Source organism: Dermacentor variabilis, chromosome 5 (genome assembly GCF_050947875.1).
Source record: "Dermacentor variabilis isolate Ectoservices chromosome 5, ASM5094787v1, whole genome shotgun sequence".
NCBI lineage: Eukaryota > Metazoa > Arthropoda > Arachnida > Ixodida > Ixodidae > Dermacentor > Dermacentor variabilis.
This window is the reverse complement of record NC_134572.1, coordinates 14,213,314-14,232,889: the sequence shown is the minus strand read 5'-3', so window position 1 is coordinate 14,232,889 and position 19,576 is coordinate 14,213,314. Positions and strand designations below refer to the sequence as shown.

General features: G+C 42.1%; 1 protein-coding gene across 1 annotated transcript; it reads right to left on the bottom strand.

Annotated features, from left to right (window-relative positions):
* Nucleotides 1-745: 745 nt before the first annotated feature.
* On the bottom strand, nucleotides 746-6,845 carry LOC142582275 (prefoldin subunit 5-like). Its single transcript, XM_075691773.1, has 5 exons — nucleotides 6,676-6,845; nucleotides 6,030-6,164; nucleotides 2,630-2,704; nucleotides 1,343-1,448; nucleotides 746-904 (listed from the first exon to the last, which is right to left on the bottom strand). The coding sequence occupies exons 1-5, from the start codon at nucleotides 6,757-6,759 to the stop codon at nucleotides 828-830; spliced, it is 477 nt and encodes a 158-aa protein (XP_075547888.1). The 5' UTR covers nucleotides 6,760-6,845; the 3' UTR covers nucleotides 746-827.
* Nucleotides 6,846-19,576: the final 12,731 nt, after the last annotated feature.

The window sequence follows — 19,576 nt, the reverse complement described above, 5'->3', positions numbered from 1 at the left end:
CTAGTGCATCAAGCAAAAGTATTTGTGGCATGATTCCTAATAGTAGGTAAAGCCACTTGTAACGAACATCACGGTCACGCAGGATGCATTCAGTAAAGCCAACAAAATGACAAAAACATTTCATGTTTTACAAAGTAACAGTAAACTTGCTTTGCTTCTTAAAAAACAACCCGGCAATTACGGTTTCCATATCATTCCAAGCAGACAAGTGATCATCACCGAAAGCTTTCGTGCAGATGAGCTGTTTCAGCAACGTGATGTGCTTACAGGTGGTGGTATCGGTTCCAGTCTCGCTTTCTTCATCAGATTAATTACAAAGCCTTGCACATCACAGACAATGACTGCAACATGAGCTTCATCCACGAAGTCACCCAAACTGATTTCGGCAGCACTCAACTGCTCTAAAACGATGCACAGGCAGAAATTGGCAGGTGTGTTGTCATTGCTCCCAAACTCCCCAGTATCAGCCTCGCTTGCCCCACACAAAGATCCAGCCTTGCGAAAGTTTATGATGCAATGCATGGTAACTTCCATCAAAGGATACGCTAAACATTGAGTATGCAAGAAGATTGGTGCCTTCTCGGGAGATTGAATGGCACATCTGTATTTGGTCTAAAGGAGCTCGCAGCTGCGACACCGTTTTCAGGCTCAGTAGCTTGGGGAAAGAATTGCTGCCTTGTAGTAAAGCTCATTCTTATGAGTGGGAGAGCGCCACCATAGCTGTCGGTGTACACAAAGTTCAGAGTAAATTTTCTTAGGTTTTTATTTTGATCTGTAGAAGAATGTGTATATCGGCATAAATATAACATGTCTTGTGACAGCATGTCTCAACTTTTGGGTGCAGCTGCAGCAGCTTGAGCAGCAAAGGTTGCCTGGATCTTCTTGTCCATGGTTTCAACAATGGCTGTAAAATACAGAGGACAGAGTGATAGTCATAAAATCATCTTTCTTATTTTTGTATTGCCCAGCATTCTGCAATGAACAAGCTCATACTTGCAACACCTTACGCAGCTAAACTGCATCACACAACCTGCAGAGTTGTACTGAAGCAGTTTTTCAACAATGTATAACATTATGAAGTTTACTGTAAAAAATGAGCAGCAAAGGAAAAGCTTCAAGCTTTGGGCACTCAGACAGATTTGACAGTGGTGGTACCACAGTATGTATTGTCGCTAGGATTGAGCACACACAGCATTCAATTAATTTGCACTTAATGCTAAACTTTACCTATTCACATCAAACCTGTTGAATGCGGAGACCCACAATTAGGCGAGCTTGTTTTTCACTGGTAAAAGCTACACTACAGTACACTAGTCGAAACACATGCTGTATTTTCACATACCCTCTCGAAGTGCTACCTTCTCTTGAGCAACTTTTTGTATCTTCTCCATTTGGTCTGTGATATACTTCACTCGTCGTTTAAAATAGTCCTTCGATGCACTGACATCCTGAAAAAAAAGCAGTTGCATCAGATGAAGCAGCGAAATTTTACAACAAAGCAAACACAAGGGACCAAAAGTTTCAAAATGGATGTACAGTGAATAGGAACTATACAATGGAGAAGTGAATCCAAACTGCAACATTAGCTTGTCCAGTGAGCACTGTTGTACCAGCAGGGTTCTACTCCCCCCCCCCCCCATTACTGGGAAACTGAGAAACACTAAAAAAAACGATGGTCAAGAAGTACAATGCACTCCATGTCTGTCCTTTAAGCATTACTCAGTTTCTCCGTACATAGGACAAACTAGCCCAAATTACTGCCTTTGTGATGTTCTGCTCAATACACTATGCAGTATATATGCAGGATTACAAGGTCTACAAGAAATCTCGAAACTGTAACAAATGTTGGTTAGCTGTTGGCAATTAAAGAAAAACTTTTTTTACATATGTACAATTGATAAATTGTTTAGGTTAGGGTCTTCAATTATGACAGGCTTGTTAATATACTCCTTCGCTGTTTCTTGCAAGTTATGTTGTAGTGGACCTACCACTACTTCTGTAGGTAATGGTCCAAAAATGGGTATGTGTAAATGTTGCACCTTTAATAAAACATACTGGTAAACCTTCTGAACAACAAATGCTGCAGCAGCAAGTCGACACAACATGCCAATCGTGCAAGACTGTTGGTAGCTTAGTATGTACTCTCGGAGTACTAATTATTGGCGACTGGTTTAGAGCACAATATATATTTTCTTGAAAGATGAGCAACTGGGAGCAAAAGGTCATTGATATAAGCACATAGTCAAGAAAGTACCACTGAGTCTGTCACTGGATAAACTACTAAACTGCAATAAGGGTCTCACTTGTCCATGCACTGAGTCGCTATCTTTTGCACAATTGTGCATCACAACACAAATAAACCCCCAGAACTGATCCATAACAACCGTACCAAACTTTTATTTAACTGTGGCTAACCTCTGCACCTAGGCATAATGATGAAGTGGCAAGGAATGCAAAGGATTACAGGAGTAGCAGTGAGGGTGATTTTGCTGCAAGTCTCGCAGAAAAATGGTGATAATGTCTGGTAGAGACGCTGATGTTGAAACTGCTCTACACAACCTTAAATTGCTATGTAGAGTAGTTTGCAGCAGCACTTTACAGAGCCAGATATATAGCATTCAGAACTTGCCTTTTCCACATAGTAGCCAGTTCCAATGTCCACAGTGACTTTGTTGACATCCACGAGCCTACCAGGAACATACATCTGCACAATTAAAAGTCAAGGAAAGCTGTGCCTTGGCACAGGATGTATTGATATTGCATACATGCCAACGCCCCTAAATTTTTCGTGAAATTTACAAATTAGTGCTCATTCTACGAAATGACAAATGTTTCATCAAGTTTCACAGAAAATAAATTCTATTAGTGAAGAAGTTTTGCTCATTGGTCCCTGACCATACCCTAGGGAATCTTCCAATGGTTAAAGGACACCAGAGGAGTCCCTGTTTTGAGCAAAAATATTCAGACATGTTCCTGGAGCAGGCAAAACTGCCAAGAGCAAAGTCAATGGAAAAAGTCGCTGTGATCTAGCTGTTGCTTGTCACTCTGCTGTTCCAAGTTTGCTGCAGACTGTGTGCTGTGTCTGAAGGTAAGTTATTAATAATGTGTGTGTATGTATCCCACAAAAAGTGTGGGCAAACTTTAAAAAAAAAAAAAACATACTATGACCTGCAACCCCTCTTCAGTGCTGTGTCTGCGAAAATTTTTACAATGTCTTAAGTTGGCAGGTATGGCATCATTCCATAGTTTGCCATTTGTGAGAGTTAACTACACTGCAGAAAAGTCGTAGGTAGCATGAATAGGCTTCCAGTTAAGTATCTAACCAGTAATCGTTATTACTTCCGTGTAGGTGTGAATCCCAGTCTCATCTTTGGCCACCTCACGGTTGCTGCCAGTTACTTTTCTTGGTTATTAAACTTTTTTTTTTGTTTTTAAGTGGGTCACTCGTTTTATGCTACCAAATCCACCAACTTACTTGCGCTTGTGAGATTACTTATTATGCAGGCACCCTCTTAGCTGTTTTACAACATAAAGTTTCACGACTATTTTTGCTTCATTTAATTATGGCGCAGTAGGTTATTATATGTGACAATCTTTCCATCTAGGATGCATTAACAGGACACGTCTTTCGCCTTTTTTACAAATTCTTAGCATTTCATGTCTCTAAGATGAATAAATAACAGTTACAAAATTATCCAATGTATGTGGTCCGCTTCCTTTGTTGTACATCCTGCACATTTTGCAAATAGCCTTTATAGAGTATTCTACTTCTGCAATAAGTTTATGATAACATTGTGCTGATATCTCTTACAATTAAATTATTTTCTACCCGAATGATGCGTGTTGGAGCACCTGTAACATACTGTACACTGGATACCTTGGGGCAATAAAATGTGTAGATTATGAATATCCAGGGTTTTGGAGCACCTCAATTTTAAACAGCAGTTCCAGTGTTCAGCTAACCAAAAGCTGTGGTCACATGGGCAGTGCCTTTGGAACTTTCTTGGACAACACTAATGTAGAGTTTGGCACTTTTTCTAGTTTTTCAATTATTATTTCTCTTTTCCAGAAGGTATGTGGTGTTTCCACACAGCAGTCTTTTGTAGTGCTTCTCTGCTATGGCATTAAAACAACATATAAATTGGGAAAAAAATTGTGCATGCTTGCAAAACATATTTAAGCCCAATTATTTACAACGCCATAGTCGTATAACACCATGTATACGGAATCTTATACTAATCATTATACTAATCCACAAAAAGGGAGACGTTAAAGAATTGAAAAATTATAGGCCCATTAGCTTACTCCCAGTATTATATAAAATATTTACCAAGATAATCTCCAATAGAATAAGGGCAACAGTGGACTTTAGTCAACAAAGGGAACAGGCTGGCTTCAGGAAGGGATACTCTACAATGGACCACATCCATGTCATCAATCAGGTTATCGAGAAATCCACAGAGTACAATAAGCCTCTCTATATGGCTTTCATAGATTACGAAAAGGCATTTGATTCAGTAGAGATACCCAGTCATAGAGGCATTACATAATCAAGGAGTACGAAACGTTTACGTAAATACCTTGGAAAATATCTACAGAGGTTCTACAGCTACCTTAATTCTACATAAGAAAAGCAGGAAAATATCTATAAAGAAAAGGGTCAGACAGGGAGACACAATCTTTCCAATGCTATTCACTGCGTACTTAGAAGAAGTATTCAAGCTATTAAACTGGGAAGGCTTAGGAGTAAAGATCGACGGCGAATATCTCGGCAACCTTTGGTTTTCCGATGACGTTCTATTCAGCAACAATGCAGACGAGTTACAACAAATGATTGACGACCTTAACAGAGAGAGTGTAAGAGTGGGGTTGGAAGATTAATACACAGAAGACAAAGGTATTGATGAATAGCTGGGCAAGGGAAGAAAAGTTCGGGATCACCAGTCAGCCTCAAGAGTCTGTGAAGGAGTATGTTTACCTTGGTCAAATAATCACAGGGAACCCTGATCATGAGAAGGAAATTCATAGAAGAATAAAAATGGGTCGGATCGCATACGGCAGACATTTTCAGCTCCTGACTGGAAGCTTGCCATTATCATTGAAAAGGAAGGTGTGCAAGCAGTACATTTTACCAGTGCTGACATATGGGGCAGAGACTTGGGGACTGACAAAGAAGCTTGAGAACAAGTTAAGGACTGTGCAAAGAGCGATGGAAGGAAGATTGCTAGGCATAACGTTAAGAGACAGAAAGAGAGCGGTTTGGATCAGAGAGCAAATGGGTATAAACTATATCCTAATTGACATCAAGAGGAAAAAATGGAGCTGGGCAGGTCGTGTAATGCACCGGTTAGATAACCGTTGGCCCATTAGGGTTACAGAATGGGTACCAAGAGAAGGAAAACGCAATCGAGGACGACAAAAAACTAGGTGTAGCGATGAAATTAGGAAATTTGTGGTCGCTAGTTGGAATCGGTTGGCACAGGACAAGGGTAATTGGAGATCGCAGGGAGACGCCTTTGTCCTGCAGTGGACATAAAACAGACTGATGATGATACTGAATCTGGGGGGGGGGAACAAAATACTAATTGATATGCGGATCTGCCCACATAGATGGCTGCAAACTTTGATTTTGGATCTGAAAAATAATAAATGCATTGCTGCTCCATATGAAAATAAAATGACACATGCAGGTGTACATACAAGAAATAAAACAATTCTGTAGATGATGATGCCGACACAGTGGTCAAGCAATAACCTTTACCATAATTCCTACAAATGGCAGTCTGTTGCATTGCACATAGTTACTGTAATACCAACAAGACAGAAGTCTACAGGAAGATGGAGGCTTGAAGTGATGAGCAGTAGTTGCTGATCGGCAACTGTTGCTGCTCTGACGAAGAAAAGTCCCCTTGTCAGAATGTTGGCTTAGGGACATTCTCTGTTCAACTACTGCTAATATCATTGTAGATATTCCTTCAACGCGTCTACTATTTGCTGTACCACACGCGTTCACGTGACGTCAAGGATACCGAGCTTGTCAAAGGCACGAGGATGTCTTTTCCTTCGCAAGAAGGTTTCAGCATATCCAGGCAAACTTCAGATTCCTGGAACTTTGTCTGTGCAGATTTGAGCTGCTGCAGCGAGGTACTGAAGAAATCGAGTTCCTGTGGGCAGTAAGTACACACATTTGCACAGGTGAACAGTGTTTAACAAGGCAGAACTGAATAAAAGTGTGCTATTTGCCCACACTAAAGCTTTTCGAGTTACTGGAGGCGAAAAGAGAACGGCATCACCAAAACAGACGCTCTTTCGTCTATTCACGATACCCTGCACTGCTAAGTACGCGCTGCGCGTGGAAAGGTAGGTGAGCACTGTTCAGTGAAGGCTGAACTAACTGATTACTTGACTAGCGTGACTTACAGCACAGAAATCGGACATAAACGTAACTGTTGGCAGACGTCCGTCCAGTCAACGTTGTGCCAGATGTTCGCTTTTTGCACCGTTAATGTCACCCAAGGCGAACACTTTTCGTGCAGAACCAATATGCGTTTAACAGGGGCGATTCCCAATAGTTTAAGGCGTAATCTCTATTTACAATGTTCTCAATGAAACCACCACACCTCTTCAGTTACTTTGCCTGCACAGTGTACTGCTACGACTTAATTACCGCATCACCTGTTCAATATGCTGCTTCAGCTGTGCAAGGGCCCCGATGTCAAGCATGGAGATAGAAAGCACGTTTTGTTTGTCGCCAGCCATCCTTTACGCGTGGGCAGTTGCCGTATCAAAGACGAACACAGCACGCTGCCTACTTGCAACCACCGAGCTTCTTACTATAAATGTGACAGTTGGTGGCTTGTGTTGGCTTCGAGTAACGCCATCCAACCTTCTAACTTCTTTTGAAATCGAAACTACCCGAAACGAGAACAAAACTTTAATGCTTTATTTTAGATTTTTACATAAATTATTGCGTTTGTCCATAAAACTAAGTGTTCAGAAATATTTGGCTGAGTGGTTTGTAGCTGGTTAAAAGTTATGGGATCAGGTAATCTCCTCGACTGGTTGTTTTGGGGCCGGCGTTGCGCGTACCCGGTGGTTCGAACGGGTGCGTTGCGTTCACCCAAATAGCCAACTTGTTACTGATTTGGCTTGACTCCCGTTGGATTTTTAAAAGGCGGCGGTAGTGCGCTTTGGACATTTCTCCGTGACATTTCTTGAATTTCTTGTGAGCGTCTGTGAAACAGGGCGTAACCTTTCTCTATGGTGAAACCTTTTCGAGGTGTTTCTGCGTTGTATTTTCGATTTAAGTGGTATTCGCTGCCGTGGTTAGTTTGTTTGGCTGGTTAGTACTTGTGCAAACGGTCTTTTGTGATGTTCTGGAGTTGTGGAAGGTCGTCGCCCCTATTGCAAGTACTTGCGTTGTCGCGACATCATTCGAACACTATACGATCAGAGCAGAAACAAGTGCTATAACCTACCCCGGTGGTTGTGTAGGCGTCAGCTCTCGAAGTATTGGGCAATGCACGGTGGGAGCCGTTTTATCTGCGGATGCGTGCTTGCACCAACACTGACGAAACTCTGATCATTCGGGACCTATGAAAGCAGTGCTGTGTTGTTTTTGTTCCCTGCTTAGTTCGCCTGTTTACAACTCGCCTGAATGTGTGCTATTGTGATTTGTAAGTTTTCCCCCGTCGGTCTGTACCAGATACCTCGCATTCAGCTGCTTGTCACCTGTGGTCGTTTTATAACTTTGCTGCAGAATTTTGTCCTTAAGTCGAATAAACTTGAGAAGGAAATCGTGAAGCTTTACTCCCGAAAAGCGCTTGTACGTCCATAGAATTTACAGTTCAAATGCAACACATATCCTCATTAAGTTTTAGAAGAATTTATAATTTCAGTAAATTGAAATTGCAGATAAACAGAATACAATAAATTGAAGATTTCTATATGCACACCAAATAAGTTCTGCAAAGTAAAACGGTTTGTTACATTAAAGTTCAATATATGGAGGTCTAATTGTACAAAATTGATTGATATAGGGGTTGATTGGATACAGGGTGTGCATATTCACATGCCTGCTTCCTTAGTCAGTCGTTCCGTGCCAGTCTACTTGGGCAATAAACCAAGCAGCAATGTTAATGTTTTCGAACTGTTCATATATCGGGAGCACACCAAGAAGGTGATCTAAAACCTCCAGGCATATGGTGATTTTCTGTTCCAAAAGAAAAAAAAGTAATAGTAATAATGTGTACAGTGGCATAGCAGAGTAAACAAACAAAAAAACTGTCTTTTTAAGACAATGCTACATTTTTTTTCCTAATTACAGCAGCCGTGCAAGGTGTTCTAGATCAGTTACAATATTTGAAAATTCATTGTGATGGGCCAGTCTGTTTCCCTTAGTGTTATAATGGCCTCATATTCTTGCGAAGTTAATCATATTACTCCTGTATCCTTACTACATTGAACTCCTGAAATGTTTTATCCCAGCCACTGCTCCTCATCCACCATGCTACTTCTGCTTAATAGTTCTCAAGGCAATTATATTGCCCTCCTCTCCCTATTATTCAGGCAGAGAAACAGATCCACATGGCCATCACAAACTAATTTTCACTTGCACATGCCCTGACGTTCAAAACATTGCAGTTGAGCTAGAAGCTAGAATCAAGCTAGAAGCTAGAGGGAAGCTAGAATTAGCACTAGTGAAATGTGAAGGTTGTTAGCAAAGGTGCCCACTGTGTGTGAGGCCACAGTTTATGTTAAGATAAAATTTTTGAGAAAAATTATAAATTTTGCAGTTAATATTGTTTTATTAATGCTGCTCTTGTTTTAGTTATCCTTTTTTTTAGTTACCATATGTGTTAAATGTCACAGCATTTGATATTATAGCATTGACATATATCAGTGGGTGGGGGGTCCTCATCTGGATAGTTCATTTCTAATGCTTACACTTTGCATGGCTTGTTCGCGTTGCCAACACCTACTGTATTACTTTTCAATTAAAACCTTCACAATTGTTTTTCGCACAAAAATAAAACAAGCAGTCTAAAAATGTTCCTTTGTCTCATGCAATATAGCGCTCCTCTCACCTAAAGCTGTATGTTCTCGCGACACAAGTAAACAGCTACATGTTAGCTGCAAAACCTCTTAAATTTGCAACAATATCGAATATATTGAGACAAAAAAATATATCTTGGTGAACATATTGCTGCAGATGCTGACCAGCACATGAGTAGTGCTTCTTTTATTACAAACATTTAATCACATTGCAGAGAGTGTGTACCACTTAAATCACAATCATTCTATTGAGATATTTTTGTGTCATTTGCATGTGGGAGAAGCAGGAAATAGTAAGCTGACTCTGCCTTAAAGCAAACATATGCATGAGAGAGCGCTTAAAGCATTACTTGTTCAAACCGAGGCTTTGGTGTCTAGACTTCACGACGAAGAGAGTAAAATGTGAGGTCACTTACCCTGTATTCTGAAACCATCTATGACTGGAAGCTTCATTCCACTGAGCTGAGCGCAGTGCCACCCCTAGACTGAAGACGACGCTGTGTTTCACAGTAATTGACATGAAGTTTAATTAAAGCTAAGCAACCGCCTCTGTCAAGGAGCGGGGCTGCTGTGCATTTGAATCCAGGTGGAGTGTTGAGTGGAGAATACGGGAGTTAGTCATCTATACCTATCCTCGAGCCTCTTAAGAGATTTCCTACAACATTTAAGCTCAGCCTTTCTGTTTTTTCTTACAGCATGGTTATTACAGGTGGTACAAAACATTCCATTGTACAGTTTATATAGTTCTTTGGGAAAACATCCATCATCTCACTAAACAGGAATAGGCTCAATAGGTTCGCTGGTATCATCTATAGTGTTTCCATCCAAGACCTATTGCTATTACAAGGCATTGCAGACATTCAGTGACGTAGCCAGAAATTTATTTCAGGGAAGGATTCTCCACTGGCCACTACCACTCCCCCATCACCTCTCTCTCTCGCACTATATAAATGTGTGGAGGGTTTTACATCACACCAAGACAAACTCCTAGCGCTCCTCGGACAGGAATGCTTTAGCAATGAGGATGCACATTTTTACGTTGCCAAAACAACTTTGCTTAACTTCTGACAAAAGTTTTTCATTGCTAAGGCATGCAGCCACTACGCCTAAAATTATGCTATCATCCTTGTGCTGTTTTTAAAAATGACTATATTAAAAATAACATTTTGTTTACAAATTGATGTATTTATATAATGTATATTATGACCTTGTTGGTACATTACTTAGGAAAGCGAGCTGTGCTAAAAACATGACAGTGCTCTGTCTTGTGTCTTCTTGTTTGCAGCCCAGACTTGTTGCAGCCCAAGTAACAGTGGAGGTCAGCGTTATTTTCTTACCAGATTTGCTAGTGAGTGGTTCAGCCATGGCTGTGTATGGAAGAGAGCGGGCACTATTTTGCAAGTCGCCTATTACTTAATTGCAGGCATTATGGGCATGCTTCCCTGACACCCGCCTATTTTAAAGACTGCAGAGCAGCAAGCACAGCACATGCTATGGCAGGGTTGGTGAATCTCGGCTAAGGCAACTGGCCACGGCTATCTGGTGTAGAGCGATCGAGCAGTGATGAGACAATCCCCCTATGTTCCATAATTTTTCACTTCATTCTTGATGCCCTTAATGCGCGTCACCAGCCTAGCCCCCTTACCGTATCCATCTCCCCACTCCCTGGAGCTCTTTGAATGAAACTCTTTTCAGCTAATCACTGTCCCACTTTTCAACATTCACAGGGTTGTTGAATGACACAGCATTCTCTAACATGCCTATATTTATGTTTCTGTGTGGACATCGAAGCCATTTACCTAGCTCCCCTAGTTTGTTGTGGCAGCTTCTTAGCTTCCCTGGTCCAGCACCCCATCCTTGATATAAATTGCTGCGCGCAAATCAGCATTCTGTAGGCCTTTCTTTCTTGTCCCAATTTCTCTCCATTTTTTCATTCTTAGCAGTGTGTACAAACTAGCCTGAGAGCAAGCTCTTCTGAAGTTTATTAACATAATGAAAGTCAGAGTCAATTGAAAGTAAAAGAAGAAAAAGAAAAAGGTGGGGGGAGTGTTTTTTATGAGTTTTCTAAACAAGCGAGTTGTAATATAAGTAAGTTGCATAATAGCAAGCACCAAGTATGAAAGAATAAAAAACGCATTTGCACTTCTCGTCTGACGAAATTTACTGTGCTTTTACAGAAATGAAAATCATTGAAAAGGAAGTTAGTGTTTACGTTGAGATACGAGCACGTAATCTGTAAGCCTCGTAAGCTTATGTCAAGTAAAACAACATGAAATCCTGAGAGATTGAGCTTCTTAAGTACACGTGTTATAATAGGAACACCAACCTTCTTCAGGGTGATAAAAGCACTGTAGATCAAGGTTCTCCACATAGTGGAAACATTGTTAAATCTGTTAAGATGTGAATGTGGGCAAGTTGGTAACAAATTTCTAACTTGCTAAAGCACATTACTGTCCTCATCGAACTAATAACTATAGTTTCATGTACATGTGTCTTGATCACATTCAGCACAACATTATGCATTTTTATCTTTCTTTAATACATTCTGTAGCCCCTCAATGGATTTAAGATGCTAGAAACCTATGTTGAACTACAAAGTGCTTGCCATTAGAAAAGACAAGAAGTCAGTTCCTGTGTTAGAAATATTTATTAGTTAGAGAAAGGCTAAAATTTAGTATGAACATTAGCCATGTCTTGAAGTTTTCATCCTACTCATTTTACAGTTGAAGCTAGCTTGCTTCTCAGGTTACTTGTGCTTAGAATTAAAGCACAACAAACAGATGAATGGCTTGCCGAAGCGTTATTCACAGAAAGTGGTCACTTTTCTCACTCTCACCGTAGTGTTTGGGCTATTGCTGGTACTGTTGGCCGCATAGCAGCCAGTGCAGTGCCACTGAGTGTCGTGTGCCGATGTGCCAGTTTTTCTTAGCATGTGGACACTTCTCCCACGAGTTTCTTCGATGTTGTCTTGACGAGGGCCGAACAGTGAATGAGCCAGTTCATCTTGAAATTTTATAATTGGCGTAGAGCTTCCTTCAAGCATGCCACGAATGTTCCACGCATTAAATGGCACTTCCAACAAGCAACTCAACAGCTACCTTTCTGTACCACTTGAGTCCTTTTCTAAAGCAGTTGTGGTATAACGTCATTTGGTCACTATAGTCGACGTCCTTTTTTGCTGCATTGTAATCGAGACCGGCCTGATGTTTCATGATTGGTGCGCCGTCCCTTGTTTTCTTCCCACTGTCCACCAAAGTTGCTTCATATTTGGCGACAGGTGTGAGTATCAGAACAGGCCTCTTGTCCATCCACTTCAGTGCCTTCACTCCATTTTTGGACTGAAGTCCGGTAACACTGCCATTTGCAACCTTTACTTGAGTGAGATCTTTTGGCAGCCCTTTCCTCACTGAGCGAACTGTGCCACGAATGAAAGTGTCTTCCTTTAGAAGGCGAAGAGTGAGCGGCAAGCTCATGTAGAAGTTGTCTACATACAGCGGGCACGCGACTTCCTTGTAATTTTGCAGGAGTTTCAAGCATACATCTTCGGCATGTCCGATGCCAACTGTTCAGTCACACTTTCCGGCATATACATCAACCTTTAGCCTGTAACCGTCTTTGGTACATGCCTTGAACAGCCTGACTCTGTAAGAACGAAAGTCTGCCACGCCATGGCACTATTGTTTCATCTATCACAACCTCCTTTCCCGGCTCAAGCACAGTGGCAAATATTTTGGTTCAATTTCTCTACCAGAGGATGAATCTTAAAGACATGATCCTGCAACTCTGCAACCAGTTAATTGTCCGCAAAATGCCGGAACCTCAAAAGTAGGGAAAAGGCGGTCACGGCTCATATTTTGACGAATGAGTTCAACACCATACAGGTTGCTTTTTGCCCAGTAGTGACTCAGATAGGAAGATGGACGAGATTAATACAAATTGGTATTCCAACAAATCCTTTCGTTTGTTGGAGATTGGTTTCCATCCAATTTTTCAACTCTGATTTAGATTTGGGAGTAGGAAGACAGAGGAGACCAATACAAATCAGTATTCGAATAAATGCTTTCATTTCTTTGGCATTGGTTTCCGTCCAATTTTTCAACCGTGATTTAGATTTAGGAGTAGTTGACTTCAACACTTGTTGTGTGAACCTGTTTGTTTCATTGACCATCATTTGCCAAATGTCATCCGTAATAAACAGTGAACATAAAGATGGGGCATAACGGCTAGATGGCAACTGAATGATAGTGGGCGGCCTAGAGTGTGGTGTCACACTAGGCGAAGTGGTTGTTGCCGGTGTCCATTTCTCTAGAGATGGGCTGAGAGAAATGAGAGCATCGTATCCTGAATCATTCACCTCAGAATCATCAGTCAGGTCTGGCTCTCCATTCGACATGCTGGCTGAGGTCTGTGATGGTTCGTAAACACTATCTTTCTCACTGATTTCACTGTCTGTCCACTGCTGAACATCTGACACTGAAGCACTTGACTTATCCGTTGGTGATCGCGAAGTTGCTGGTGCATTCTTCTGGCCCAAAACGAAGTTTATTTGTTTCCTCTGCATTGTGCTTTTTTTTTTGCATCCATAAGGGGCATGAGGATCTATCTATGAGACACGCTGAAAAGTTTGGGAGTAGCAAGAAAAATGCAGGTACTTATTCCAACGGCACGTATTTCAAGAACTGCGGCGAAAAGTTTGCAAGAAACCCAACTGAGAAATGTGCCGCCACTCCACCCTCCGAAACAAACATGCCACCCCATGTCCAGTGCAGTAAAAAGATATATTAGTTGCAATTTCAAACCTCAGATGGCAACACAAGAGCGAGAATTCTTGCGTGTGGGTCACTGGTGAGTCACGCGCCGCACACAGCATAAAAACGTTTTCATTGAGTGCATCGTGGATTGCCAGTGGGTCATAGCATTTAACATCAGACAAGTAGCCTACTGGCTATCTATAACCTCACACAACAAAAATCGTACCTCTGAGTTCAATTGTCATAATGTTATCGCAGCAGCAAGCAGATGAATGCCCGTAACTTTGCTGCTGCATAGGAGCACAGGCTGTGCTGTGATGGCACTCAGAGTAACACGTGACTTAGATTCAAGGCAGCATCAGTTGTTTGTTGAATCTGTTGCTTCAGTGGACTAATTAAAGTTTAGAGAAATAATGAAAAATACAACCCGATTGTCTGGGTGCTTTTGTTTTACTTCGCACTGTAGCAAGAGAGATGAATTTCCGTTTCGTCTCCTTTTTCCGACGTTTCCACGCGCGCAGAGAACGAAACTATACGTCATTGTCTACTGTGTTCCAGCATTGCGATCATGCTCTTTAATAATAATATTTGGGGTTTTACGTGCCAAAACCACTTTCTGATTATGAGGCACGCCGTAGTGGAGGACTCCGGAAATTTTGACCACCTAGGGTTCTTTAACGTGCACCTAAATCTAAGCACACGGGTGTTTTCGCATTTCGCCCCCATCGAAATGCGGCCGCCGTTGCCGGGATTCGATCCCGCGACCTCGTGCTCAGCAGCCCAACACCATAGCCACTGAGCAACCACAGCGGGTGATCATGCTCTTTCATCCTCTCGCGTTTGCCTCAGTGCTGGGGCACTGACTTATACCGCTAATCACGTGTTCTCGTGTAGAGTGCGCATTATCGTCCGCTACAGGAAACGAGACAAGCGCAAGAGCTCGCGCGACACCGTCACCGGAAGTGTGCCGGTGACGGTGAAAAAAAGAAGACGGCAGGGTATACCCGCCGCGCGACCCCTCGGCTCCGGTATGGGAGAACGCAGTGAAGGAAAATTGCTTACACAGGTGAAACGGGGAAAGTCGAGATAGTGTTTATATAGGCGGCGACGTTCGCCTCCTGAAATCATGTGTTCGCGGCACTTCAATCATTCTCTCTCTGCTGTTAATGAACCAATTTGAAAAATGCTTGCGGTAGAACACTTCTTAGAGGGCACGTAACAACTTTCAGCGTATAACCAAAATTTGTTATGTAGCCTGTGAGGGGCCCTTTAAAACAAACTCGGTAAAAATCAGGTGTACCGTGGGATGTTGTTACAGCTGCGTCGAGCTTCACAGCCCTCTACACAAGTATTGCTGTGAAGCCTGTGGCAGAAATAGAGTTTTATTAAATCAAAGGACTGCATAGAGCGCGCTCTCGTGTTGTGCTACGTGAATTAAATCATTCGTTTCCTGCCTGCACAAACGTTTGCATCTCGAGTGGATTTCGAGCACACCGTATAATAATGTGCAGTTCCGTCGTGCTTCGCAGCACTATACACAAGCACTGCCGTAAAGCTAGTGGCAAAAGTACGATGTCATGAAACCAGATCAATGCATATACCACGCTCTTTTGGTGCGCTGCGTGAATGGAAACATTGCTTGCCTGCCTGCACAAACGTTTGCATCTCGAGTTAATATCAAACAAACCATATAATATGTGCAGTTTTGTCGAGCGCTTCACCGCACTGCATGCAAGCATTGCCGTAAAGCCTGTAGTATAAATAGGGTTTCATGAAGTCAAATTAATGCGCAAACCTCGCACTTGTGGTGTACAACGTAAACAAAGAATTCGTTGCCATGTCTCCGCAGTAGTTGGTCACGTTGATTTGTGTGAGCATATAGGTTCATGTGTCCCATCTACCTCTGTGATGAGAAAATAAGCAAGAATATCAGCTGCTATGTGTCGATGCATATGCTTTTTATTACAAGGTGTAGGAGCAGTACATCTTACTGCATGAGTAAACCACTCATGGAAACAGTGCGTTCCTTGAACATTGTAGCTATTTAATAGCCTAGGAAGCGCGCTATATTGGAAGTTGCAATTTTTTTTCTGTTCGCAAAATTAAATAACTCGATGCTTTTTCTAAAAGCAAAAAATTATAAATTTCGCAGTGATACGTATGCTGCGTCAGTAAGTAGGCAACACATAATTAGGCTAACCCAGAGGAATATCTGCAGGTAGGGATTTATACAAATGTACAAAGTATTTTTAAAAATGTTTTCTCAAATGTTTTCTCAAATGTTTTCAGTGTGGGGTAAGGAGTTGCATATGCGTCCAGCGCTGATTTCCAGCGCTTAATTTTTGTTGAACCTTGATGTAACAAAGACCTAACACTCAGCACTCTACTTTGTTACATCAAAATTTTTTTTACAATGGAACACTGCATTCTACTATACGTGCCGGTCATACGCCCCAAAATTTTGGCCCCTCTAAGGAAGTCACTGTTTTAAGTCACTGTTCTCTAAGTTTCGTCAGAAACTTAGATAACGCTACTTCCAACACTCGTGAAACCAGCAGCCATGTCGGCTTCCCGCCTTTACACCGGCCGCAAATTACTTTAAAAAATGTGGCACGCGCGGGCCGTGTATATGCACTCTGCTGCGCGCGGACAGCCATATATGCACGGGCACGGCCGGGCAAGAGACGTCGCGCGCTCTCCTACCCTAGCGCGCGCTTGATCACGGGACGTGGACAGCGCGCATAAAGCTGCCATCGTTCTCGGCTCACCCTCGCACCCTTTCATTCGCAATTACCCCCAGCATGTGGGATGCAACGGGGCACTATAATTTTTGTCACACTTAGACTTTAAACCAAACATCAGGGCGATGGCGAAAATTCGCTTGGGGTGTCCAAAAATTGCTATCGCAATAATACACTATGGAGAAAGGTATTATGGAAATTATCTGTGGATGGGCCGAAACCCCTTAATTTCCCAAACACGCACCCATCCACTGGAACGCTGCACACATGGATCCCGCGCGGCACGCTGCATCATTAAGGCGTATCGTTCTTCTCTAGCTCTATGATCATTTCTGCAGTAGTCACTTGGCGAGAAGCTTAATTTCCAACCTATGCGCAAGTGTCGTACCTGAATTTCGAAAGTACACGGACCATATATATGTTGGCAAAATAATCGGAACTCCCTATCTAGACTCGCCAAAATTATACTTAGCTGCTCACTTGAACTCATAAGAATATACTACTCAGCCGAGCTCACTTGGGCTCAAACTCGCCAAAATACTGCTCAGCTGGGCTCACTCAGACTCATGGGATGATCTGAGGGAGTTGACTCATCAGTGAGTTTGCCAGCGTATGATGTGTGCTGAACCACAAACCTGGCTTTCTTGAATAAAAACAGTTGGTCGCTGCAGCATATGGGTGCACACAAGTGTAATTCAGAGAGTGCGGCATTGTAAAGGCTGCCACAGTTACCATGCCATGCTGCAGCTCATTTCAATCATGTCAAATGCAATACCCCTGCCAGCTTTTAGTCAGTCGATCAAATGTGATTGCTATTTATCTCATCACAACACCTCATTTTCCTGCCTAAGGCTTTGGGTGAATTTTCCTTGGCATCCATTTTGTTACTCTAACAGGTTACCAGTTATCTGTTGCCTATACGAAATTTGAAGTTGTGCACATGTCATGTGAACTCCATGCCAAACTCGTAGTACTGCATGCATTTTTGCAGTTAGGTCTAGAGTTACAGAATCGCATGTGGGAGTTACTTTAGTTAGCAACTGTAGCTTTGAAACAAACATGTGCATGAGAGGGTGCTTAAGTGTTACCGGTCAAGACTGGGAGCACCAAGGCAACTTGTGCAGTATAGGCATGGGCAGTATGAGCCCACAAATATTACTAAGTGTGGCTGAGGTGATGCGTCCAGACTTCACTATGAAGAGAGCCAAATAAAAGGTTGCCTATCCATCATACCTATTCTGGAGCCTTTTCTTGAGCTTTTCTAAAACATTAAGCTCAGCGTGTACACTTTATCACAGCATAATTATTACATGTGATATAAAACATTGTATTGTGCAGTTTCTCCAACTCTTCGTGACGGCATCTGTCCATAGATTAAACAGGAATAGGCTCAATGTTGACATATCTCCACAGTAGCATCTCCAGGACCTCGTACTGTCACAATGCATCACAGACATTACTTAAGTGAACTCCAAAAGTGAAGCTCTTTGTTAACATTGGCTAAAATTGTATTTTTATATAGCAAAGTGATCATGCATAAATCTGTATGTCATGGCAGAACACTTTGTTTCTCACGGACTTTAGTTTACAATTGTTTTCAAGTTCAGGAAAATTGTGCAGTGGGCTAGTTGGTTCGACATACTTAACACTGTTGTGCGGAGTGACGAAGGGACAGGACTTGAGCGAGAAAACAACACACGACACCTGAGCACAAACTATCAACTGGTGATTATCACAAGACAATGATTCTGCTGAAAAGTAGGAACCAAAGGAAAAGAGAAGTCGTGGAAGCATAAAACCTCAAGGTGGACCCACAGGGCTCATGTGTCAGCCCGCCGTCTATTTCACTCAGCAATAAAGAGATTAGCATAATCACTGACAATAGAGGGTGTAGGTAGACCGGGAAGAGGACTCCTGTGCATGCGTGTAGGCTTTATGTACGCTTCACTTGCAGAAAAAAAAAACCAGTTAATAGTTTGCGCTCAGGTGTCGTGTGTTGTTTTCTCGCTCAAATCCTGACCCTTCATCGCTCTGCGCAACAGTGTTAAGTTTTCAGGTTGTTCGCTATGTGATGTAGGAAGGGTGAAATTGATGGGAAATCCCAATATTCTCGGGCATATCGCGAAAAATATGGCCCAAGTCAAGTGTCTTTTTAGGCTCCACTGTCCCCTTTTATAGGGCAAATAGTAATTGTTTGAATTGTATGGACGCTGGTTGCTTTTTCTGACTTAACCTAGGCGGTGCTCAGCTCTCAGTTGAAAGGAACAGGTAAACAGGAGGACTTGCCACATAAGTAGGAGGTAGCACTCCAGACTTAAGCTTAATATACTGCGTGCTTCCACAGCCCTAGGGGGCTAGTCTGTAAGTGTTGACTAAGTGGACTGTCCATTCCAGTACATGCTGAATGAATAGAGCACAGGAGCCCACGGTGACGACTGCTGCTTGCTCTACCAACTTAAGTGTGTGCTGAAATAGTCCACTTAGTGGATCCTTACAGAATCCTTCCCTAGACTGATGTTTCTGTTGGTAGGTTGCAAGTATTGCATTTTCTTTCCTTTCATGTGGGCAGTTCCCACATATGGATGTAATTGAACATATTGTATTCATATTGCCTTTGGTCTATAAATTTCTAATTCATGCTTATAACCAGGCCTACCAGCTCTTGTCCTGCATATTTATATATATATAGCCTTCTCATTTCTGCATCAACACTGCACATATTTATAGCAAATTGGAGTCATTCTCCATTATACCCTCAAGCACTTGAAGTAGACACTGCCATAACCCCAAGGGAGGGGGGACAGTAACGCAAAAACCTTATTGGGCTTGTAGTGCTGCTGAAGGATGCACACATACCATTTATGCTAAAATTCTCAGCAGACATTCCAAAGTTTGTACGAGTTCGACTTTAGCTGGCTAAACTGAATGATTCATATTGAAGGCAATTCTTGCAACACTTGGTCAAACTGAATGAAACTGGACAGCACAATTAGCTGTGTTCATCTACCATTTATACGACTGCTGCGCCAA

Coding starts and splice junctions, on each gene's coding strand:
- LOC142582275 (XM_075691773.1), bottom strand. CDS start 6,759: ATGGCTGGCGACAAACAAAACGTGCTTTCTATCTCCATGCTTGACATC. Junction 2,705..6,029: donor TCGTGCCTTTGACAAGCTCG/GTATCCTTGACG, acceptor TTAATTGTGCAG/ATGTATGTTCCTGGTAGGCT. Junction 905..1,342: donor GAAGGTAGCACTTCGAGAGG/GTATGTGAAAAT, acceptor TGTATTTTACAG/CCATTGTTGAAACCATGGAC.